General features: G+C 46.2%; 1 protein-coding gene across 1 annotated transcript in view; it reads left to right on the top strand.

Moving 5' to 3' along the window:
* The window catches only part of RASAL3 (RAS protein activator like 3), a 556,797-nt gene that overhangs the window by 165,285 nt on the left and 365,612 nt on the right, over positions 1–25,900 (top strand). Inside the window, exon 2 of the mRNA XM_069603917.1 lies at positions 8,945–9,063. Within this exon, the coding sequence (XP_069460018.1) occupies positions 8,945–9,063 (119 nt within the window). The remainder of the gene's footprint in view (positions 1–8,944; positions 9,064–25,900) is intronic.

Genomic DNA, 25,900 nt, shown 5'->3' with positions numbered 1-25,900 from the left:
AACACAGATGTATTTATACAATATCAAGCCAGTCCTCATGTACAAATTCTACAATACTAATGTCACAAGTGGTTACCAACCTAAGACTGGGGATTTCAAAGAATAGCAACAGTACATAATGTCTGTTTGGAGGGATTCTATTTGAACTTTCAAAGAGCCGACTCAAGTAAAGAGAATTCTTCCAGCTTCTCATTAGCACTTGTTCCAGCTGATACCCTGGCCTCTCTGTCCGCCCGACTACCCCATCTACCAAATTTGCAGAAGGGCCCGTTCATTGTGGGAGTTTCTGACTTTTGGGCAAGCCTGACCTCTTCTCTTCAATGGTCTGGCACAGTGGAACAGAAACTTTACATAAAGCTCCCGGAAGGTCCACAACTAGGGGGTCTACTTCAGTAGCAACCACCAGTCTTGAAATTATTTGAAAGAGTTTCTGCTTAACCAGCCGAGGTTGCAAGGCCCCTTCATTAGAATTCAACCCCACTAAAGTTGTTTGCTTATTTCCGAGCAATGGTTTCAAAATTGAGTCCCTCATAACACAGAATTTCCCTGCACCCAACCCCACTACAGGGACAAAGTGAGATGTTACTTAGATCAAAGGAGGGGCTCTCTTCAAGTTGTTTAACATCTTGAGGAGCACTCCCTTCCATCCCCTGCCCCAAGCCTTGGGTGGGACGACTACCAGACCCCATGGAGCCCTTTGCCTTCCTACTCTTAAAGAAATCCTTTTTCTGCTCTTGATCCGCTCTTGTGAGGGCCATACATTTATCTACTGCCGTTCTTAATTTAGATAACAATTTCTGTGATCACCTGTTATTCTGTTTAGGAGGGAGCTTACAGTTGTTAGAGGAAAAGGGAACCTCTTTTGTAACCGAGGCCTGGGCTTCTTCCACAATCTGCCGAGGTGAGTCTGCCCTTTCCACATGAACCACAGGCACCAACTCGGTCCCCTCACTGCTCACCTGCTGACTATGAGTCCTAGTTGAGGCAATAATATGCCCCTCCAGGAAAATAACTTTCCCTGAAAGTTCCTCGAGGGTCTGTCTAACCTCCTGCAATTCAAAATTGAGGGGGCCATACCCCCTGTCCATAGAATCTAGAAGCTGTGCCAAGATTGGAAAGGACATTTCATCAACCACTGTTGTTGTATCCCCCCTACTCCTGGCTAGGCCCTCCTCCTGAGCCGTTAGGAACCCCAGGGAAGACTGGGTATTGTCTACCTCTTGAGATACCACCCTCCCTGAATACTCTGGGGTACCCCTAACGCCCACACATACATCTAATAGGGAAAGGCGACCAAGAGGCATCCGATCTACTTGGATTCATATAATCTGGTTGAAATAGCATGATTTCAGTCAAGCCCTGCGCACAAGCTGGGGACTCGGGAGGAGCCCACTGGTTTGTCATAAAATCCAAAGAAAGTCTAACACGCTTCCCCAACTCGTACGAAATGACAAGTGCCAATATAGACACATCAGAAACCAAGTCCATCCTTTGGCCCACCTCCCCAGACATAATGTTGTTTATGTTTTCCTCAATTCTGGATAAGGCTTGGTTAAGGTTTCCCGTTGTTCCCATGAGCGAATTGCCAGGGTCATGGGGTATAACGTCTGCTTGTACCTCCCCTAAGGCCACAGGACCAGAACTGGCCAAAGACCCGGTTACCGCTCCATCAACAAGGGCTGGTGGAAAAGTTGCAAAACCCACACTTGGATTAAAAGAAGAAGTAGTTGGTCGGGAGTCAATGTCCCCCTCTTCAGGTCTCACAGGGACCGTGTCCATATTAGGTACCAAAGGTGGAGGCTCAGTCGTGGAGCTCATCTTTCTCAAAATAGCCACTGGCCCACAACTTGGACAGTTCTGTTGATAAAACTATGATTATACTCAGTTTCGGGCTTAGCAGGTTTTGGACAGAGCTGGTTTCTGAGAGATCTCCTTGCGGCAAGCTAAGAATTAGGCGTTAGCCACAGATCAAGGGGCTGAATACCACGCAGTCTCTGCGATACCAGTAGTCCAAGCAAATAATGTTTCTGGGGTACAATACCAGACTATGAATCCACCCCGAAGAGTATGCTCAAAAGTCAAAGTCAAAGGAGGAGTTTTCCCGACGGGCCAAACAACAGGTCCGTATGGCAAGCCAAGATCTGACAAGTTCACATGAATTAGTAAAAATGGCAAAGCAGGTGGGCTGACCCCTGGCAACCTGCCCTCTCTGCCCTTTTTTGCTGAGAGCCGCAAGCCTTTACACAGCGCCACTCCTCGTTTGCCTCTCCCAGCCACAGCAGTGCAGTAAAGGGTTCATAGGCTTTAAGACCCACAGTCACCCTAAGCCACATACTAGGTTTTGTTAAAGCAAAAAAAAGCCAATAGCGGTTTCTCCAGCATTCTGTAGTTGGTGGAAACAAGGTTTGCAAGGCAAAATAAACTACCTTTCGAATACTGAAGTGTACTCACAGTCTTCCAAGAACCAAATCCGCCGGTTTGTTGCTGCCCCAAAGGCACCTCCTACGCCTCCAGCGATCACAGGAACCACTTCACGTGCGCGCTGCCCTCCGTGCTGTGCTGAAGTTAATATAGTGATACCAGTTAGGTCCAGGGACAAGCTCCACCGCCAGCAGTAAAAGTTGAAAACAGATTATACTACAGCAACCACTTCTGCCCATTTCATGTCTACTCCGCGCTGCGCTCCACACCAGACTGAAGTTAATATAGTGATACCAGTAAGCTACAGGTGGAAGCTCCTCCTCAGCAGCAAAAGGTGAAAAAAAGACTACACCACAGCAACTACTTCTGCCCACTTCACATCCATGCAGCGCTCTGCGCCAGACTGAAGTTAATATAGAGATGCCAGTTAGGTCCAGGTGCAAGCTCCTCCTACCGGCAGCAAAAGGTAAAAAAAGACTACACCACAGCAACCACTTCTGCCCACTTCTCATCCGCGCTGTGCTCCACGCCGGACTGGAGTTAATATAGTGATACCAGTTAGGTCCAGGTGCAAGCTCTTGCTCCAGCAGCAAAAGGTGAAAAATGACTACACCACAGCAACCACTTCTGCCCACTTCACGTCCGCGGTGTGCTCCGCGCCGGACTGAAGTTAATGTAGTGATACCAGTTAGGTACAGTTGCAGGCTCCTCCCCCAGTAAAAGGTGAAAAAAAAGACTACACCACAGCAACCACTTCTGCCTACTTCTAATCCCCGCTGTGCTCCGCGCCGGACTGAAGTTAATATAGTGATACCAGTTAGGTCCAGGTGCAAGCTCCTGCTCCAGAAACCACTTCTGCCCACTTCACGTATGCACCAAGACTTTGGTCTTAATTAACTCACGGGGAATACTGCTCTCCTGGGCTCTGGGCCCCAAATGGAATCATAATCGGAGGTTCACCTTAAAATTAAAAATTACTCTAGCGTAATTCAAGCAACAGACTTTTAGGAGTCTATTGTGATGAATCAACAATGATTCCCCCAGAAAACCTGGCCTGAGACCCTATTCATGTGGCCAGGGAAAGGCAGATGCTTTCTGATCCCGACACTGGGGGTGGTGTTCTGTGGGAGGATTATATGGGAGGGAAACAGCTCAGGAAGACTGGGAAGACCCCTTGTTTAATTTATCCCAAAATCCCACACTTCTAATGGCTTATTGTAAATTAGAAGAAAGAAGAAAACCTAATTTTGTTGTTGGGGCCTTCAATTCCATGATTCCCTAGGTACTGGGATGAGAAGGAGGACTCAATAGCAATGCTGCAGGAGTGGTCAGTAATGCAAATGACCCCCTCTGGTGCATGCCTTTAGTAGCAGCAGGAGCAGCAGCAGTAGCAGCAGCAGAACGAGAAAGCAGCAGCAGGCACGTTGTTGGCAGTACACACAGAATTTGGAGGCAAGAGAGAGTGCCGCGACCACTGTAGGGCAGATTCCAGCTGAGGGTCCTTTTCCTCCTAAATTTGAAGTGCAGGTGGCATAGCGGAACGTGTGGAGAAGGAAGTGCAGGTGGCATAGCGGAACGTGTGGAGAAGGAAGGCTTTCCCCCATGTGAACCGAACTTCAGAGACTGTGCAGCAGGAAGCATGCAGGAGACCGTTGCTGGGGGCTGGTATGCACCAAAGGGTCTCAGGAGCAAGCAAAGCTCTATGTTAAAGTAGTGGGCAACTTCAGCAAGAAAGTGTGTACGCTCAAGAAAAGCCAGAGCAGTGGAAGTTCTGCGGCTCACAAAGGGATCAAAGGCAAAGGAAGAAGCCAGTGAGTGTTGCAGAGCGCTCTAATCCCTTTTGTGTATTAAAGGCAGGCAACTGTAGCAAGAAGGAGTCACTTGCATGTAAGTGAAGTTGCTTTAAACCCGACCGTTCGATTGTCGAGCAATGAAGGCAACAAAAGTAACACTCGCGTATGAGTGAAACTAGTTTGCTAATATTATTTGAATATCAAACTAAAGAACACAGCTTAAATACCAATCGCGTATGTCTAAAAGTGATTCTAAAGTGAAAGCTAACTGAAGACTTCTTCATAAAGCAGCAGAAAACATTGTAGCATTTAAGCCAAGTGATCAGACTTTAAGATTGTGAGTTTGATGCTGGAAATGCATAGGAGGGACAGGGCCTCCATGTCCTTGTCTTGTAGTCCTTTTATCATGTGTGTTCTGTGTTATTTTCTGCACATGAGTCCATTTGGGACTCCTGGCAGTGCAGCTCTTCCTCTTTTTTTCATTTGGTGTACAGACCCTTGGGATACCCTTATGGCACCCATGGTTGGGGGTACAACCCTGTGCCCCTAGTGTATGTTTTTGGGCACCAATGTGTGGCCCACAGAGCCGGGTATGGGCTGGTGGCAGCTCCATGCTGAATTTGACAGGTGCTCTGAGTATCCTCCATTTTGGGATACCCAGGCCCTGCAATTGGAATCAGTTCATTCCTGATAGGAGACAAGATGGCCCTTGCTTGTTTTCCCAAAGTCCTGGGAAGCCTTGACTATGTCCCTCCCCCTGACAGGCTGTTAGGTGGAAGTTCCATATATGGTATTGTGGGGAAGTCCAGGCGAGACAGGCTGGAGCCTTCCCAGTGACCGTATGTTGTGGGTACGCCCTTAGGGTGGACCTGGGTGAATGGAGTGTGTGACCAATATGCACTACATTTTATGGGTGTCTAGTTTCTGGAATGTGACACAAAGACTGAGACAGCCCTGCCCGAAACTGTTATGAATGCAATGTGGAGTGTTGAATGGCTGGGTACTTGTCCCAATATACATTCCTTGTTGTGAGTGTCTGGAGGAAAGAGAATGGCCTGAATGCACTGTGAGCCAGATTGGCGGCCTGAATGCATGAATGCCCTTCTGGATCATTGGTTGCCTGAGTGTGACCCAGTAGAGTGAATGAGAGACCAAACAACATATCTGGGGACTTCTCACTGATGAAAATCGTTCAGAAGCTGAAGTCGAAACTTGATGCTTACTCTCGAAGCTGAGCCGGAAGAAGAAGGTGAACCATCATGCACCAGCTAACCTTCCCCAAAGCGCCCTGGAAGTCAGTCCTCGAAAGGCCGCCGACCGGAGACGGGGTCCGCCACAGAATCACAAACTGAAGCACCCGGACATTGAAGTCCAACACCATCGACCGATATTCGGAGGTAACGATGTAACCTCATCGACCGGAGCCGCACTGCTCCATTGCCTAAGACATTTGATCCAAGGACTCCCTTGCTCATCACCGTCAACTGCTTTTGTCCTGCTGAAGAAAGTCAAGGTCGCCGACGACCGAGGAGAATCTGCCAGTGTGTTTCCCGCCACACAAAGATCTCAGGGACGCTGACGAAGATCAGACAGCCAGCTGTGGTCGAGTCCCGATCGCCGACGACAGATGCCGCCGACCCGATGCCCTTGATGGGCCAAAGTTCTTCATAGACTCTTTGCAGCAACTAACTATCGTTGTCGAGCTTTACTGCATGCCTCTTCCTCACAGGACGTTCATGAGCTTTCGTCAAGGAGCAGCGCGAGTATCGGAGCGGCTTTCCACGACAATAGCATTCACCCTTTTCTTCATTAAGGAATCTCAACGAGTCATGGCTCATGCCTTAAGGGGAGTTCACTCAAGAAGGGCCTGTTGACGACTCATCCAAGAACTCTACGAAACCAGGTACATTGGGGTCGTAGAACCTTTAGAAGGAATTGAGACTATATTAAGCATAACTGGACTGCGCTTGTCAATAGGCTTTATTTACAGGTTGCCCAGGTGGGGGTATCCTCACACTGAACGGTCTCTAGGTAACGGGAGTCCGTATTCTGCCATTGCTTGATTTAACTTGTTTTCATTCTGTGGTCTATCGTTGATTCATCTTACAATCTGATTCGTATGTTATTTGGGGCTGTGCCGTGGACGCATTTCAAAGGAATAGAAATTGTTAAGAGTGGTACGACATAGACCGGTAAATATTTGCCATTATAGTATTACCAGAGTACAAAGTGTGTTATTGTGATTGTGTACATGACGTGAGCCTTATTTATATAAAGACTGTGTTTTCACTAACATAGTGTGTGGACATTCCTTTGTGGGTGCTTGGGGACTACACTGTACTTAAGAACCAGCCTGCATTACCTCCTGAGAGCCAAGCCTTGATTGCTCGTCTATTGCTACCAACAATAGAGAATCTTGGCTAGGGTGATCTGTGCCTCGACTCCACCATATAGGGAGCAGAAGTACATATAATCCCCTCCAGTCTTTACAATACAACCATTGCCCAAAGCCAAGAATTATACAAACATTGCCCAAGCCAAAAGAGACTAACAACAAGGCATACAATTAAATAAAATGAAAAGTTGGTATATAAACTCAAACTGCCAAAAGGAGGAAAGTCAAAAGTGGTTGGTTATTGGTGTTGCAGGAAGACAAGAGTGGGAAAGAGGCTGCCCTTCTGGAAGGTGAATGTTCAGAAGAAGAAGTGCATTTCTTGCATGAAAGTGTTGAAGAGCACTAATGTGAATCTTGTACTTTCTGAAAAGTTGTTGAAGTCATAAAATTGCAAACTGCTGAAGCTGTTGTGAACCTTCAGTAGATCTAGAACTTCAGAAGCACTATTGTTTGTGGAAAGCTGCTGGGCAGGCGAGTAAACCTGGATGGGTGAATTCTTATTGAAATAGGCCTGGCATGGGAGTAAACCAGGTGGAAGTGGAAGTGCTGTGAAGTTATCCTAACAAAGATGCAAACTGTGGTTTATGGTTCTGCAAGGAGAGCCGAGAAAAGCGGATATCAAGGAGCTGTGTTTCTTTGAATCTTATAAGTTGTGGCAAACCATCCTGACCGATAATATCATTGATGCTATTTGAGGAACTAAAATATCTATTCAAGGAAGAAGAAGAATATTTCCTTTGTTGAACTTTGGAATATTGGAACTTTCTTTTGACAAGTTGAAGGTGCAAAGAACTAAGAACTGTGCTGGAACTTTGTTGCAAACCCGGATTTCATTGTTGCTTTTTGTTGAACAGTGGAACTGAATCCAATTAAAACCTGGGAAAGAGGAATTCACCCAGGTTATAAAGAGAGACTGAATACATTACAAATGCAATTATTGTTGTTGTGAATTGCCATATATATTCCTGTGTATTTTATGTGTAAGTGTGAGGGCCATATATCCTTTGTTTGAGTGTTTCCTTTAGTTTATTTTAGGCAGGGAAACCCTAGGGCTAGTGGGGCGGTTATTGAAACCTATGATTTAATAAAAGGGCATTTATTGAAAAATCTTCAAAAATTTGTCTGCCTCACACTATGTAGTAGATGAAGGTGGTTAGCTGCAAGGAAAGATTTAATTACCAAACATTTAATTTACAATACAGGCGAGTGAGGTCAGTGGGGAAAGAGGGAGCGAGAGGGAGAGAAGGGGAAGGTGTAGGTTTAGGCATAGGTGTAGTTTTTAATTTCTTTATCGATTAGCTATTATAGATGCTTTCATTTCTGCTGCCCATGCAATCATACTGCCTGTACTGCACTTACCCTCATCTTTTTCTATTTGAGGTGGGTGGATACTTACAATAATCCTGCATATGGAGCTGTAAACTTTAGCTTTGGTTAACCAGATCCTCCCATTCCTGGACTATTCCTAATGGTTTTTTGCACACTTTTTGTATGCACATTAATTGCAATAACATTTGTAGTTCTGTCCCTCCGGCGGCGTGAGAGACATCAGCTATAGTGACAGGATAACTATTTGCCACTTAGGCACCTATTTCTAGCAACTTATCCCAACAATCTGGAGCAGTTGTGGGCATCCTGGAGCCCTCCGAATGTTTTGGCCTATGCCTACGACTTCCATTATCACACACAGTTTGCCATACTGGGTAGGGTTGATTGGAGTTATAGGCCAAAACATCTGGAGTGTTGCAACTTGCCCACTATTGGTCTGGAAGAATAGCTTATTTACACTATGTTTTAATAATATGTAGAAGCAAAGGTCTTGAGATGTGCCATGTAATGGCTAAGATGTTCAAGTTCTTGTTTTCAGCGCACTTCAGTCGATAAGCTTCTACATTCATTGTAATTTTAGCTCCAGACTATAAAGCCAGGTTTAGAAGAACTAGAATGCAATGTGTTGATAAGAACTGGTGTAACATATCACACCGGCAGAAAACCGTATCATTGCAGGGTCATGTTTGTCCCTTGCCTGTATTCCATTGGAAGATGAGCAACAGAGGTCCGTCATTTTAACACTATCTAGGGGTACACATAATATATTTCTTTTTCATCATGTGCAGGGAAAGACTTGTCCTTCAATTCACAAAAGGTAAACAATGCAAGTAGGAAAAATGGCTTCCTAACCTCATCACTTGACGTGCATAAAAACAGGCACTTTTTCATAGCACCACCTTGTTTTGCCATTACTGGTGAGCTCATAATGATGGGCCTAGTGTAGCCTGATAGTGGGGTAGTGGCTGCATGCAATAAATCATACAATTATTTCTTCTCCTTTCAGCACTGTCTCCAGCGATCATCTCCATGCCTCTCACACCGTCTCCAGAGGTCCACGTCTGGGACATTTCTAACTTCACCCTCCTGGATGGGCAGTTAATGATGACAAACTGGGATGAAGAGGTAAGACTGGCAACAGCAGGGAGCGCTGGAGAGTGCAGTGCGCTCCTAGTCCTACTACCACCACCATGGCCCTTCATCCATCTGATCATGACAGTCTTTTGTGTTTTATAGTTTATTAAAGGTCTAACACAATAACATTTGTAATTAATTTACAAGACGTATATCACATGATCATATTACACATATAAAATTTCAAACACAATACAATTCATCTTATATAACATTAAAACAGTTTTCAATGTTGAATATCATTTCTTACAATAATATTTCCTAATTCCCATTTTGTAAAATGTATTACCATTCTTTATACAGTCTCCACGGATTTATCGTAAATGATTTCCCCCAACATATTATAGATGCTGTGGTGCTGTGGTAGGAAGAAGCAGTCCGACACTTTGAGGACATTCTGTACTCTATTAAAATGAAAGAATATGGCCTTTCCCTCCCCATGACTAAACTGAATACCCTATCTATCTAAAGAAGTTGATAGTCAAATATCAGAAAGTCCAAAGTAATATGTTCTACGTCCAAACAAACACTATCTGAACCTACCACTAAATATAACTAAGGTAAATAGGCCAAGAGAATGTCTCCTCTTGCCTTAGTCTACTCTCGATCTGGATAGTCTTTTTATATACAGGTTTCCTTTTGGATTATAGACTTCCTAGCGTAATCTCCTTTGATGGTCTTTCTTATCAACTCTTGTAGTTCCTTAAGATAATTCTTGGATCTTGTGCTTTCTGTGGTACCCTCTTTGTCGTACTTTTTCTTGCTATAGTTCCTCACATTCCTGTTACCAAATATATGATAATTTCAGTCTATTTCCTTAGTCTTTTCCTTGTATTGCCTCGCAGGTGTTCTTGTCTATTGAAAGTCTTGCTGAGGCTCACTGTTCTTTTATCCTGTTCAATTGCAAGCCTTATCTCCTCTTTCTCGTTATGTGTTTCAGGTTACAGTTTCTCCCAGCTTCAACTTTCAGTGTATAGGGTTCTTTCCCTACCGGGCAGGGAACTGCTTTTTGCTCTCTTCACTGTTTTTCGGTTTCCTGTTCTCGGTTTCTCATCGGACATCTGCAGATGCTGGTCGCTCGGATGTACTTACCATCGCAATAGTATCAGCGCTGTTCTTCGGGCATCCTGCCCAACATGAAAGTGCCTCACCCACTAGTCCCCGGGGATCTGTCATCCAGGTGGCCAGGACACAGCCATCGCTTTTGGATCCAGTTCCTGGGGGTGGACCAGTGCAGGAGGATCACCTGGGTGAGGGGTCTTTAGAGTGGGAGTGGGACACCGGATGGTGAGACGCGGTATACCCCTCCCTGTAACATCCTTAACCCATCCTACCAGGTAAGATATTTAGGAACTCTATCCCCCCTCCTTTTATAACAGGAACACTTTCACAAAGGGCAGCCCGCTATGAGAGAAAATAGACTAACACCCGAGCCGTATAACTGACGTATCCCAATACAATGGTCAGGCATGATCAGACAATTACTGACCATCACACACATCTGACTTCCATTACACTCTCCCACATGGATAAAAGGCGAAGCACGAGAGCACACTCTGAGCAAGGCAAAGCACACAAGGAAACAGCAGTTTCGAGACGAAAGCTGAATGAGAGAAGAAAGACGACAAAACAGAAGTTGATTGCAAGGAACCGTTACTTTCCGGAAACCTCGAGAATAGAAACTAGGCTAAAGAATCCTGCATTGTGTGTCAGAGATATCCGGGGCCCTCCCACGCCAATGATCAAGGCTGGAAGAAGCATGATCTGCTGTGGTACTGTAAGGAAGGCATGGTATCAACAGTAAGAGAGACCCAAGTCACCACAGTTCAAGGGTGTTTATTGAATTTCAACAAGGGGGTGATAAACACCTATCTAATACTAAATATACAGATGGGAGCAAGCTACGACCATCAAATAATAATAATGCAGTCCTAGCGGAGTCTCGTCAAAATAAAAGGGTCTAAACTGAAAATAAAACGATTGCCAATCCTTTTCTATAAATATAAATAGTGTGGGGTAGTGTTTATGAAAAAGAAAGAAGTGTTCACCAAAATGATATGTCAGGATGTTCAGACAGTTGGCCTCTCTACATTTTCAGCACAGGACGAGGTGGTTCACTCGAGTATAACACACTCTCTGGCCTCTTCTGCACAAGGATATAGTTCAATTACCAACATCAGGGCCTTCTGTGCCCAAGTCTCTTTACTTCTCAAAGTCTCTTGCTTCAGAGGGCCTGATATGCCAAAACAAACAAAAAGTTCCTTTCCTCTTCCAAGTACGCAGTTCAGGTAATTCACTCTTCATCCTGGATCCCCCTCAGCTGGCTGGCTCAGAGACTTTTATTGTCATGATGCCCGCTCCCGGGGAGCCGGTTGAAGCCCTGCGTCCCCGAAAGCGGACATCCAGTCCCCAAGGAAGGACCCAGCAACCCCATATAGGGGCCCTTTGGACAGTGTCCTGGCGCCTATGGCGCCAGGCTCATAAAAGACATCAGTCCTGGCGCCATAGGCGCCAGGCTCAATATGGGAGTGCTTGGGTGCACTTACCTGATGCAGACCATGCTGCAGGATCCCGGCCTCCTTGAGGCCTGAAAGGAACTACTTTACCTGTGGGACTAATTTACCATCCGGGCGTGGTCGGGGAAGGATACATACCTGATTGGAGGTAGGATACATACCTGGAACTTCTTCCAAGGCTATTTAAACCCCACCCGAACAGCCACACGTGCGTCGCGTTGTTCTGCATCTAGCAGCTGGACGCTCACCGTGTCTACTCCTGTATCCTGACTTCTGCCACGCCTGCCAGCATCCTGGATCACCTGCAAAGGAAGAGAAGAAGAGAACAGAAGAAGGAAAAGTCCTTACCTGCTAAATCCGCATCCCGGATACATCTCTCAGACAATCCTGAAAAGGAAGACTTTTATTTAAAAGCTCATCGCGTCGATCGCTGCAGCGCCGCATTTCACTCACCTTTACTGGGCGCCTCCATGTTCAGCAGCGATCATCCGGATTCGCAGTCACACGCCAGCGCCTAGGGAGAAAAAGACAAGAACAAAAGGTGAGAGAGAGAAGGGAATAAAGAAAGCTAAATCTCCATGTTAAGACTTACCTGTTGATTCATTCCCTCTTCATTTCGGGTCCGCGCCGCCTCCTGGCATTTCCGGACCCCAGCCCCTAAGGGGAAAAAGAGACATCAGCGTTAATGAGCGAACGAAAAGACATTATCAAAAAACGCTCATTAAAGACTTACCTGATTTCTACAAGGATTTCACCTCTCATCTCGGGTCGGTGCCTGTTCCCCGGCATTCCGTACCCCGGCCCCTATGGGGAAAAAGACACTAGCATTAGTACATTAATGCATGGACACAAGGGGAACCTCTTATCAAAAAACTTACCTGGAAGCCAAGCAAGTTTGGTTCTCACCAATCCGAAAATCCAGTGATGTAACTGGATACCAACGCGCGCCTGCATCAGAAGCAGGATGGAGAGCTCGTCCTTCCAGACCCTAAGGTGAGACGCTACGGGAAATCACAGAAAGGTTTCGAGGAGGGTGAGAGGGGAAAGTGGGAGGCCGATTGCATTACCCCGCAGACAGTTAATCCCCTATTTTCGCCTACAGAAGGATACTTCTGCGAACCAGACAAGCCAGATTTGGGGGCCCGGTCCAGTCCGTCTTCCGAATCCTGCGCATCACCTTAGAAGAGGTCACAGCAGCGCGAACCAGGCCAGCGCCTCCGTGGGAGTCAGGTGAGCGTTACAGAACGCAAAGCCTTCCTACAAATTCCCACCCAGGCGCTATGGAAAGTTCTGAGACTGATCAGTTGGCCCAATTACTGGGGGAATTACGGGCCGAAGTACATGCCGCACGTCAATAGACTAATGCCCTCAGGAGGGAATTAATAATATCAAAGGAAAGAACTGATGACCTGGCCAGACAGCTTTTGCAAGGTCAAGCTGGGCAAACTCCTCTACCCGGTTCCGGAGGGAACCCCGCTCCTGTGGTTTCCAGTAACCCTGTGCAGATTAATCTACCTGGAAACATGCCACTGGCCCCACCCGAACGCTTTGCTGGGGACCCCAAACGATTCGCCGTATTCATGAATCAGTGTCGTTTGCACTTCCTATGCAGACCTGGGGCCTTCCCTAATGATCAGACCAAGGTAGCCTTTGTATTGTCATATCTCAGCGGCTGCGCTGCCGATTGGTCAGTTCCACTGGTTACTCAAGATGACCCGATTCTCCGTGATTTTCAAGGGTTTCAAGCAAGCATGGAAAGGTTATTTGCTCGACACTCTCAGGGGCAGGCTCTTGATGACGAACTTCTATCCCTGCGACAGGGCAATCAGGACCTCCTATCCTATATTGCAACCTTTAATAGACTAATTGTGGAAACGGGATGGCCAGAGGATAAAAGAGTCACGTTGTTTTATCGAGGTCTATGCGGAGAACTTAAAGATGTCTTGGCCCAAGTTGTAAATCCGCCCCAAGAATGCACCGAGTATATAGACTTAGTGGTCCAATTGGATCACAGACTTCAAAACAGAAAAGCAGATCGGTCCAGGTTTGAGACCCGGGTGTTGGTCAAGACCCATGCTAACCCCAAGGGAGTTGATGTCTCTGAGCCTATGCAAATTGGAGGGGTTAAAGGACCTTTAACTCAAAAGGAACGTGAAAGGAGGCGGCAGTTAAAATTATGTCTTTATTGTGGGAATTCTGGACACTTTCTACGAGATTGCCCGGCAAAACCGCCCCGAAAGGCGGCAGGAGCCGCTGATAAAAACCATGAAGACTCTGTTTCGGGAAACGACTCCGTCCGACAAGCGTAGGGGTCCGCTTGCCAAGCTTGAAAACAAACTCTCAGACCTCGCATTTCATTGTGCCAATGGTTCTCGTAGATCCAGAACAGCCTAAGCGGTTGCATGCAATAAAGGCATACATCGATAGTGGGGCTATTGGAAACTATGTGGATCGTGAATTGGTCTCTAGGATTAACCTCCCTCTCCGTCCTAAAACCAGCAAAGATGTCATCACCACAGTCGATGGAACTGAAATTGCCTCTGGACCGGTAACACATTCCACTACTGAGGTGACTCTTATTGGTCCCGACGGCCATCGGGAGGGTGTTGTGTTTGATGTAATCAAGGCTCCACAGTTTCAGGTTATTCTTGGAATCCCTTGGTTAGAGACACATAATCCTCGAATTGATTGGCGAGCTAAGAGAATAACCTTCCCGGATTGTACACAAACCTGCTACCTAGAAAACCTGAAGATTAATCTAGCATCTGTAACCTCTGCCTCCATGCAACTACCTCCGGAATACCAAGACTTTCAGGACGGCTTCCAAAAGGAACAGGCCAACACGTTACCTCCTCACAGATCGTACGATTGCCAAATCGATCTGGTGCCCGGTGCACAACCCCCTTGTAGCAGGATTTATGCCCTTACCGAACCTGAGAACCTGGATTTGAGACAATATTTGGATCAATACCTAGCTAATGGTTTATTCGCCCGTCAAAGTCCCCGGCATCCTCGGCTTTGTTCTTCGTGCCCAAAAAAGAAGGCGACCTTAGAACTTGTATCGATTACCGCGCATTGAACCAGATAACGGTTAAAAACCATTATTCTCTGCCTCTGATCCCTGAACTCCTTGACCAGGTGAAGGACGCTTGCATGTACACCAAGTTAGATCTCCGGGGGGCTTATCATCTGATACGAGTTAAAGAATGCGACGAATGGAAAATTGCCTTCCGTACTAAATATGGATTATTCGAGTACCAGGTGATGCCTTTCGGATTGGGTAACGCGCCGGCTGCCTTCCAATACTTCATGAATGATGTCCTTCGGGAACTCATCCATGTTTGTGTAGTCGTATATATCGATGACATTCTGGTGTACTCCTCTTCGGAATCTGATCACAGAAAACACGTCAGGGCAGTACTTGAAAAACTGCGCCAACACAAACTTATTTGCTAAATTGGAGAAATGTGTTTTCCATACCACCGAAGTCGAGTTTCTAGGTTTCATCCTGACACCCAAAGGAGTCAGAATGGACTCAAGAAAAGTGGATGCCATCCTCAAATGGCCATCACCTGGCTCTGTAAAAGGGGTTCAAAGCATGCTCGGCTTTGCCAATTTCTATCGCAGGTTTATCCCAGAATTTTCAAGCGTGGTACAACCCATTACTGCACTCTTGAGGAAAAATAAACGCTTTGAATGGTCTGAAGAAGCCGAGCAGGCCTTTCAGGATTTAAAAGCTAAGTTTACCTCCGCACCTATATTGAAACACCCGCGTCCAGATCTCCCTTATGTCGTCGAGACTGACGCATCCAGCCTAGCCATGGGAGCTGTCCTGTCCCAAAGAGATCCCGAAACCAACCAACTGCATCCCGTAGCATTTTGGTCCAGAAAATTCTCGGCACCCGAGGTTAATTATGCAATCACTGACAAAGAACTGTTAGCCATTAAGTCCGCTTTTAAAGCCTGGCAGCATTATCTGCTTGGCGCTCGACATACCATCACAGTGATCACTGATCACCGGAATTTACAGTATTTGAAAACCGCCAAGGCTCAGTCATCACGGCAGCTCCGATGGGCTTTGTTTTTCGCTGAATTTGATTTCGTGATTACCTATCGACCTGGCTGCAACAATGGCAAAGCAGACTCCTTATCCCGAATTGGAATGGGAGAATCTGATACAAACTCAGAACCAGTACCAATAATTCCCGAACAGAGGATTCTAGGCATGACTTTGTTACAGACGCTTGAAGACATTCAAGCCAGAGTGAAACAACTCCTGGACCCTACAACCTTACAGATTTGGATACAAAAGGGATCAGACTTTACCATAGATAATGGTTTACCTTATTTCCAAGGACGCTTATTCCTGCCATATAAGGAATTACACAAACTAGTTATTTCCGGTTATCATGATACATTAATAGAGGGACACCCCGGTATTGCCAAGACAGAGGAAAAAGTGAAACGACAATTTTGGCGGCCCTCTTGGCGAAAAGATGTAAAATCTTTTGTGATGTCCTGTGGTGTTTGCGCCCAAAATAAAAGTCAAAAGAAAAGACCAGCCGGTCTCCTTCAACCTCTAGACATACCGCCAGCACCCTGGCACACCCTATCAATGGATTTTATTACGGACCTGCCTCCTTGTTCAGGGTACAATACTATTCTGGTAATTGTGGATTTGTTTTCCAAAATGGCCCACTTTATTCCGTTGAAAGGTTTACCTTCAGCTTCTGTCCTAGCCAAAGAATTCCTCGAAAATATTATTCGGCTACATGGATTCCCATCTATACTAATCTTTGACCGGGGAAGCCAATTCATTTCCCACTTCTGGCGCAAATGTTGTCAAATGGCGCAGATCGACGTAAGATCATCGACCAGTCACCACCCTCAGACCGATGGTCAGACCGAGAGGACAAATCAGACCCTTGAGCAGTACTTACGGTGTATGTTACAGCAATCTGAAAGCAACTGGAAAGACATTCTTTGGATAGCCGAATACGCATATAATAATTCGGCACTCTGGAACTGGCCACAGTCCTTTTTATACTTTGTTTGGGCATCACCCTCGAACCTCAAACCTTGACTCACCTCAGAACCTCGGAATGCCTGCAGTAGAACATCTGCATTCTACAATTACCCAAGCCTTCAAAGAGGCAACTACGCATTTACAACAAGCCAAGAGAAAATACAAGGAGAATGCTGATCTACATCGGAGTGAAGCACCTCTGTATCAGATTGGGGATCAAGTGTGGTTAGCTACCAGACATTTACCACTCAAAGGGCCTCAAACTTCTAACCCAAAATATCTGGGACCTTATTCTATTACGGCAATAATTAACCCAGTGGCTGTTAAACTTGATTTACCAGCTAGTATGCGAATTCACCCTGTTTTTCATATGTCACTTCTGAAACCAGTGGTACCCGGAACCCGACTACTCAAACCTCCAGAACCTATTCTAATTGATGGGCAGCCCGAATTCGAAGTGAAGAACATTTTAGACTCAAAAATGTTTAGGTCAAAACTGTTCTACCTAATTGATTGGAAGGGGTACGGACCTCAGGAGATATCGTGGGAACCCAGCGACCATGTGCATGCACCTCGATTAGTCAGGAAATTCCACGACTCTTCCCAGACAAACCAAAACCCCTGGAGGGAACAACCTTGGGAGGGGCCTTGGGGGGGAGTGCTGTCATGATGCCCGCTCCCGGGGAGCCGGTTCAAGCCCTGCGTCCCCGAAAGCGGACATCCAGTCCCTAAGGAAGGACCCAGCAACCCCATATAGGGGCCCTTTGGACAGAGTCCTGGCGCCTATGGCGCCAGGCTCATAAAAGACACCAGTCCTGGCGCCATAGGCGCCAGGCTCATTATGGGAGTGTTTGGGTGCACTTACCTGATGCAGACCATGCTGCAGGATCCCGGCCTCCTTGAGGCCTGAAAGGAACTACTTTACCTGTGGGACTAATTTACCATCCGGGTGTGGTCGGGGAAGGATACATACCTGATTGGAGGAAGGATACATACCTGGAACTTCTTCCAAGGCTATTTAAACCCCACCCGAACAGCCACACATGCTTCGCGTTGTTCTGCACCTAGCAGCTGGATGCTCACCGTGTCTACTCCTGTATCCTGACTTCTGCCACGCCTGCCAACATCCTGGATCACCTGCAAAGGAAGAGAAGAAGAGAACAGAAGAAGGAAAAGTCCTTACCTGCTAAATCCGCCTCCCGGAGACATCTCGCAGACAATCCTGAAAAGGAAGACTTTTATTTAAAAGCTCATCGCGTCGATCGCTGCAGCGCCGCATTTCACTCACCTTTACAGGGCGCCTCCATGTTCAGCAGCGATCATCCGGATTCGCAGTCACGCCCCAGTGCCTAGGGAGAAAAAGACAAGAACAAAAGGTGAGAGAGAGAAGGGAATAAGGAAAGCTAAATCTCCATGTTAAGACTTACCTGTTGATTCATTCCCTCTTCATTTCGGGTCCGCGCCGCATCCTGGCATTTCCGGACCCCGGCCCCTAAGGGGAAAAAGAGACATCAGCGTTAATGAGCGAACGAAAAGACATTACCAAAAAACGCTCATTAAAGACTTACCTGATTTCTACAAGGATTTCACCTCTCATCTCGGGTCGGTGCCTGTTCCCCGGCATTCCGTACCCCAGCCCCTATGGGGAAAAAGACACTAGCATTAGTACATTAATGCATGGACACAAGGGGAACCTCTTATCAAAAAACTTACCTGGAAGCCAAGCAAGTTTGGTTCTCACCAATCCGAAAATCCAGTGAAGTAACTGGATACCAACGCGCCCCTGCATCAGAAGCAGGATGGAGAGCTCATCCTTCCAGACCCTAAGGTGAGACGCTACGGGGAATCACAGAAAGGTTTTGAGGAGGATGAGAGGGGAAAGTGGGAGTCCGATTGCATTACCCCGCAGACAGTTAATCCCCTATTTTCGCCTACAGAAGGATACTTCTGCGAACCAGACAAGCCAGATTTGGGGGCCCGGTCCAGTCCGTCTTCCGAATCCTGCGCATCACCTTAGAAGAGGTCACAGCAGCGCAAACCAGGCCAGCGCCTCCGTGGGAGTCAGGTGAGCGTTACATTTATACAACAATCGTTACTTTGGATACCCCTCTTCTGGGCTCAGTTCCCCTTTTTAATGTTCAGAGAATATTCTTTCTCGATGACTCACGGTTCACATCGGATCCCCTTCAGCGGGCTCAGATCCTTCCTCTTACACAATTAGTCTCCCTCAGCCGGGCTTTAACTATCGAAGATGTTCAAATGTGCACAAGGTTTAGCTTGACCCATTGCAGGACCACTTCGATTTCACCATTCCTTTCCTCATGTGCCACCTCTCAGTTGGATACCTAACAAAGACCTTCGAATGAGCACCCACGTGGCGTCGGACCACTCTGTATATGGTATCTATATTGGCTTCAAAAGTTCAGTAACTCCTTTTCTGTTCAATTATATTCACGTCACTTGTCTCATACGCTTCACACAACTTCTTCTCCTCAGATTTCTACATACAATGTTGCCGCTTGCAACCTTGGTTCTAACACAGACCGGTCTGCTATCAATCTCCCCGACTCACCGGCTGTGCTGACTTTAGTGGCGCTGCTTTGTTGTAGGAACCACGGACAGTACCACAGTGGCAAACATTCCCCCCACCTTGGCTATCGACATGGGAGAGCAGGGCATTCTTAAGCATTTTTGGGGACCTGGGCACACACATCTTTGGGGCCCCCCTCCGCCAAACCAAAAGAATTAAGTGATCAAGAATATCTACCACGCCTCCCCCTGCCACGATCACAACCCATAGGTTGATATGCTGCATCACAGCGTTAAAAATAAGCATCTTTACTCCCTTTAAGTCCCCTTACCCTCTTCATTCATTCAAGTACCATTTGAAGGCCAGCATTATCAATCTACGCAGAGGTTACTTCTGTTCTAGCATAGATACAGGAGACTTTTTATCAGTAGCTTCCAGGAAGGTATGCAGCCCATAGTATTAACGCAGGACTGTATGTAAAAGATACATGTAACCCAGAATAGACAGAGAACTCACATATGCTGCCTCACAGAATGCAAACGTGCTCAAGCATGGATAGAGGAGACCAATTGGGAGGAAGGAGAAACCTACACATACCATAGCATGTATAGTGGATGCAGATTAGAACCTACCAGGAATGTGTCTGTATCCCGACAGACTGAGATTAGAAGTGGGATATGGTTTTCAAATAGTGTTGCCATTATAGATCAAAGGAGCAAGTGCCTGTGGTGTGCAATATATCAATGCTCACTCTTATAGTGCAAGCAACACTATAGCCAGTGAAACCATGAGTGAGGCTGTTTTGAAGATCATACCATGAGAAGGAAATCACTCTGAAGTGCTGACAATTTTGAAAGGTTTAGCGACTGGCAATTTCGAGAGGCTAGGCAATACAAGATTAAATTAGATGCCCAGCCTTACACACACTGGTTAAGGGGTGACTCAGGGATTTGTGCCAACTCTGCAATTTCGGCATTTGAACACTTTCATTACTAGTTCTTACTATGAACTAGAATAATCTAATTTTATAAAACTGACTTGGAAAGTACATCAATTACACATTACCAAACATGACCATTTTTAAAAATAAAATAATATAGAAGGGGAATAACACAGAATGATTCTAGCTTAATTCTCTCCATCATCAAGAGAAGTATATAAGTATCCACCATATCAATCAGTGTGATTGAACATGTTTAATCTGGGTTTGTCTTTTGTATTTTAAAGCACTGCATTGATATAGATATTTTATTTGTATCGCGCAAGTATACAAGTGTTTCAGAGCGCTACGAAGAAAGGGAGGGGAACAAGGGAGAACAAAAGAAGTTCTTACTAGGCCCAGTGACATTGAGAATGCACATGTGCATGGGAGAAGGAAAAGGGAAAGTGCATGGGAGGTTGGGGAAGTGGAAAGTGCTGAGCAACGGAATACAAATAAATAAATAATAAAAGCAACAAACAGTGGTAGTGCAGACAGCAAGCAGCAAGTGCTGGGTTTAAGGCAACAGACAGGGTGTGTCTGATAAGTGCAGAAAAAGAAAGGGGGGGCTGTAGGGTTACAGATACAGACCCCAGTGCAAGGGATTGCTAGGAGGCAGTGCGGGTGGGTGGCAGGGTGAGCATGTAACTGGGCCCGAAAGTCAGAGGGTAACCAGGTGCACAATGCTGAGAGAGAACACATCAGCAGGGTAGAGGAGGAGCGAAGGCAGACGCAAAGAGAAAGGTCTTGAGGTACTCCCAGAGCCGGAGATGGTTCTCCTCAAGTTTCAGAGTTGCAGGGAGGCTGTTCCAGAGGGATGCCCCAGTCATAGACAGAGATCTACCGCCAGCTTGTTTCTTAGAATAATGACTGTCCCTGAGGGAGTTAGAGGTAGAGGAGCGAAGAGCTCGAGAGCGGAGGTATTACGGAGGGACAGCTGAAGGTATTTTGGATAATGCAAAGGGTCTTCTATGTAATCCTTCCAGCCACTGGGAGCCAGTGGAGAGATTTTAGGGCTGGAGAGATATGATCCCAAGGCTTGAGGCCAAGGACAAGTCTTGCAGTCCTGTTCTGGATAAGTTGCAAAGGGCGAAGAGTAGAGGCAGGTAGATTTAAAAAGGGGCTGTTGCAATATTCCAACCTAGAGAGAACCATGGCTCGAGAGATAGTGAGCTTCTGGGGGAGGGAGAGGAAAGCAGAATACCTCTGAGGAGGTGCAGTAGGAGGTTTGACTTTTTAGAGACATCATAGATGTGGGAATAGAAGGAAAGCGTGGAGTCAAAGATGACCCAGAAGTTCTTAGCCTCGCAGGTCGGGGTAGGAGGAGGGCCAAGGGAGGTCGTCCAGAGAGTGACAGGAAAGGAGGGTGAAGGTGTGCCGATGAGGAGGATCTCCGTCTTGCTGGCATTCAGGCATAGATAGTTGGTGGCCTACCAATCCTGAATGGCAGATAGACAATCAGAGATGAGAGAAGGAGAAGCGGTGGCCGAGGGAAGCCTGAAAATGAGTTGTGTCATTTGTATTTGTATTTTATTGAATTTATATAGCCCTTTACTCCAAAGTGCTTTACATGATAACAAGTAAATAATACAGCAAGCATGAGATGACAATTGAACCACAACCTGAAAACAGTATAAAGAACAACTTACAAAATTGCAGGGATGAGGAGGGTGAAGGGGTTGGAGAGGTGTGCAAGGGAGTAGTAGATGTTAGATGAGGTAAGGCCGGGAAATTGGAGGGAATGCAGGAATGTGAAGGAAGAAGAGAGGAAAAGGAGAGGCTAGATGCGAGCAGGGGGATGGGAGGAAGGAGATAGTTTAGATGGAAAGGGTAGGGAAGAGCAGTAGTAAGAAGTGAGAGTAGTGGGGAAGGGAGGAGGAAAGGAACGTGGGGTGTAAGGGAGGAGAGTGGAAGAGAGAGGATTTTAGGGAAGAGCGAAAGGAAGGGCAATTGGAGCAGGAAATGGCAATGGGGTCGCCGAGAATTGCCAGGGTGAGAGGTTAGACCCCTGGGGAACACCGCAAGTAGAAAGGGAGACCGATGAAAGGAAGAACCCAAGCTATCCAAGACACTGGCTTGTGAAATTGTCATTTCTAAACGTGCAGAAAAACCTTTGACTTTTACAAAAATGCAAAGCGTTTTTTCATGTCAAATGAACAGACTTTAAAATATGCTTGCCCGAGTCCTGCACCATCTGGTCCACTCCCTTCTGTCTACCACCCCTTCCACTGAAATGACCTACATAAGAATAATGATCAAGTAATGGGCTAAACAATGCCACCAGCATGCGAGAAGGCAGACTTCACAGAAGACAGTAAAGTAATGTACAAGATATTAGATGATTTGACCAGGATCACTTTATTTTCTGCTGGCAAAGCCAGGATACAAGTGCTTTGGTTCCAGATTTGGATACTTATTCATCTTTTGGACTAACAGTTTATGCTCATCGTTGGAGGTGATTACCCAGGTTTAACAACACCCCGTCTGAAAATACCAATTTCTAGACCTTCACGATAAGGATGACATTTCTTTTTATTGTAACCCCTTTCTGGTGCAGGTACATTGCTTAAATAGCACCTGTTGTGCTGCAAGACCAAGTACATATGAAGGCAGGTTTATAAACCTCAGACATAGGAAGGCTCAGCCAGCCTTACAGGAATATGCTATTTTAATCTTGCATATGAACACAAATCTCTGAAATTAGTGCTTAACACACTGAGCTAACTTCTGAACCATTGTGGCACTCAATTTACCAATATGCATTTCAGATTTGGCTATTGCACATGATTAACATAATTCTCACAAGAAGGAAAGAGTGCGAAAGGAGTTGTGCTGCAAGGAACACACAAACTATAAATACCGCAGTGAACACAGTAAGCATCACATGATGAATTGATCGAGGCAGAATGTACTTGCCAAAACAGGCAGGCAATAGGTTTAGAGCCTTAGCACCATGCCATAAAAAATCATGATGTGTGCTGTTTAAGTCTGGTGAACAAAGGAGTCTTACTTCTTTAGATCAGGCAGCCTTGTGGGGCCCCCTCCAAGGTGGGCGCCCTGGGAAAGTGCCCCTTTTGCCCTCCCATAAAAACGTCTCTGTGGGAGAGCACCGGGTACCTCCGACACACAATGCAGATTTTTTTAATTTCCAAGTCTTATGTTTCATATTCTCGAAGGCTTGTGAAAGTAACGGTTTTCCTCTGAAGGGGTAAAAGGCACTCCCCTCCTTGCAACCCTCTCTAGTCTTGCTGTCTTTCTCCTCATATTAAACTGCAAGTTTGGAACTGCTGCTTCCTTGTGTGCTTTGTCTTGCTCAGAGTGTGCTTTCGTGCTCCGCCTTTTATCCGTGTGCGGAAGTGTGATGGAAGTCAGGTGTGTGTAATGATCAGTAATTGCCTGATTCTGCCTGACCATTTTGTTGGGACATGTCAGGTATACGGCTCCGGTGGTAGTCTGTTTTCTCTCACAGTGAGCTCTCCGTGAGAAAGTGTTTGTGTCAGGAAAGGGGGCAGGGTGTTTGTGTTCCTATGTAGCCTACCTGTAGGATGGGGACAAGGTGTTACAGGGAAGGGGATACTGGAACTCACCATTCGGTGTCCCACTACCTGAAGACCCATCATCCAGGTGATCCACCCACACTGGTCCATCCCCAGGAACGGGATCCAAAAGCGATGGCCGTGTCCTGGCCACCTGGATGACAGATCCCCGGGGACTAGCGGGTGAGACACCTTCAGGTTTATCACAGACCCTAAGCATCAGGGCCTCGAGAAGGCACTACTTCCTGCATGTTAGAATGACTGCCTATCTCCTACCTGCATTAACCTGGGGTGAAAAACATTTGTAGAAAGCGTGCCTGTGGAACATTCATCCAGAAAGCAAAGAGGGGCACAAGGGCATTGACATCTACAACAGGCGAGCTTGTAAATCAGGTAGAAATTCCTGAGCAGAACCATAAGGCCGGAGATAAAAAGGTTAAGAGGAGTGTAGGAAGAAGGGAGACATCAAGGACAAGGAACTTTAATAGGCCCAAGACGGGGTCTAGAAGAAAAATAGAGACTCTAACCCTAGAACTGGCAGAAAAACACAGAGTAAGCAAGGTGAACCTGGATGAGATTTTTCTCGATTAGTGGACTTACCTGGAACAAGACTGACCTCTGAACAGAAAGATTACTAGTCAACCCTCTCACTGTCCCTGCATGAAGTTCTGGCAGAAACATACAGGGTGCTTGTAGGTTACAAACGGGCACTTGCTTTACCATTTCACCACTGAAGAAAATACATATTGTGTTGTCCCTTTAAGAAAGTCTGGCCAGACCCCACCAGGAAGAAATGTGCCATGAAGAATCTACTGCAAACCGCTGCTGTCAGAGTAGTTCAGTTTGAAAATTCCACAGTGAAGAAACACATGGGTTATGGCATGCGCCCTAATTCAGTGCGCAACAAGGTTCCAACAAAATAGGATGTCACTGCAACATTGTTGGGGTAAAGAGTGCCCAAAGGTCAAAGCCATTGGGGTGAAGATACAGATTTTCAAAGAGGGAGAAAGGCTCTCCTCCTACCTACTTTAAGGAAACATTTCATATGACCTGTTGGAAAATGCATGCCTGCTACTTGACACTTGTACCCAGATCGCTGCCTGCAGAAGTGGCACACCCTGCAAGTGTCCCCGTGATGAACTGAGTACTGCCCTGCAGGAGCACAGGGATGAGTAGTTGCTAAGGTGACTACTCAGCTCCACAATACTAATAAATCAGAAGTGATACCAATTATAAAGGTGAAACAGACAGAGCCTGACAGATATTACACCATCCCCTCTTTTGTTAACATAGGTCAAGGGCAGGCCATACTCTTCGGAGCGGGTGTGAGCTGGTACAGAATCAACACAAACAACAATAGTGCGGGATACCAAAATAAATCAATGTCCAACCAAGGTTCTATACCCATAGGATCCTTAATTAAACTAACAAAACAAATAATAAACTACTGGACCATCCCTGTAAGGGAAACTCAGAGAAAGCATACTTTAAAATATAACACAGCGCAATGGGTTTGTATACAGTGGGTCTATGCTCAGGCATATGCACGTGCGAAGAATTCAACAGTAAAATGTAAACATTTATGAAAATGTCTCTAAAAAGATAAGGAAGGAGGGGGCTTAAAAAACACTAGGGTCCTATAAGGTGGACCAGGATGCCAGTGCCTCTTCAAATACCTTTAGTTTCTTGTCTTTTGGGTTCAACAGCATTGAGTCAGGCTTCTAGGTGCTTTATTGCAATTGAGCCAGGATCAAGACGGTCCAGTTGTGCTTTCCCAATGGCGAGATGACATTGAGATGGTTCGAGGTGTGGGTTCTGAGGGGAGCGAGTTGGCATTAGAGATGGGGGAGTGGATATCTTCCAGCAAGTCGAGTGGGAGGTCGAGTCGATCAAGATGATGCTTCCGTTAGAGAACCTGGCGTGCCAATGACAACACAGCAGGACTCAAGGCAGTAAACAGGCTTTGTGCTACTTTCTGGGTTTCGTAGTGACTGGGAGACCCAGTCCAGGCTCTCGGGGGCAAGGTGAGCCTTTCCCAGCCAGGAAGGTTTGTAGAGAGCACTTGCAGGGATCTATCACTTTCAGTGGCAAGGTTTTGGTTACCAGTGTTCTCACGCACACATAAAACCTTGGTCCACACAACAGGTTCAACCTAATCAGGCTTCTGGGATCATTGGGGACAAAAGCTTTCCTCTTGTTTAGACATCTTCAACTCTCTTGCAGAAGACTTTGAAGTGGACT

This window comes from Ambystoma mexicanum, chromosome 3q, assembly GCF_040938575.1.
Source record: "Ambystoma mexicanum isolate Mex_15411 chromosome 3q, UKY_AmexF1_1, whole genome shotgun sequence".
NCBI lineage: Eukaryota > Metazoa > Chordata > Amphibia > Caudata > Ambystomatidae > Ambystoma > Ambystoma mexicanum.
Note: the sequence above shows the minus strand (reverse complement) of the source record. Positions and strands in the feature narration are given on the sequence as shown.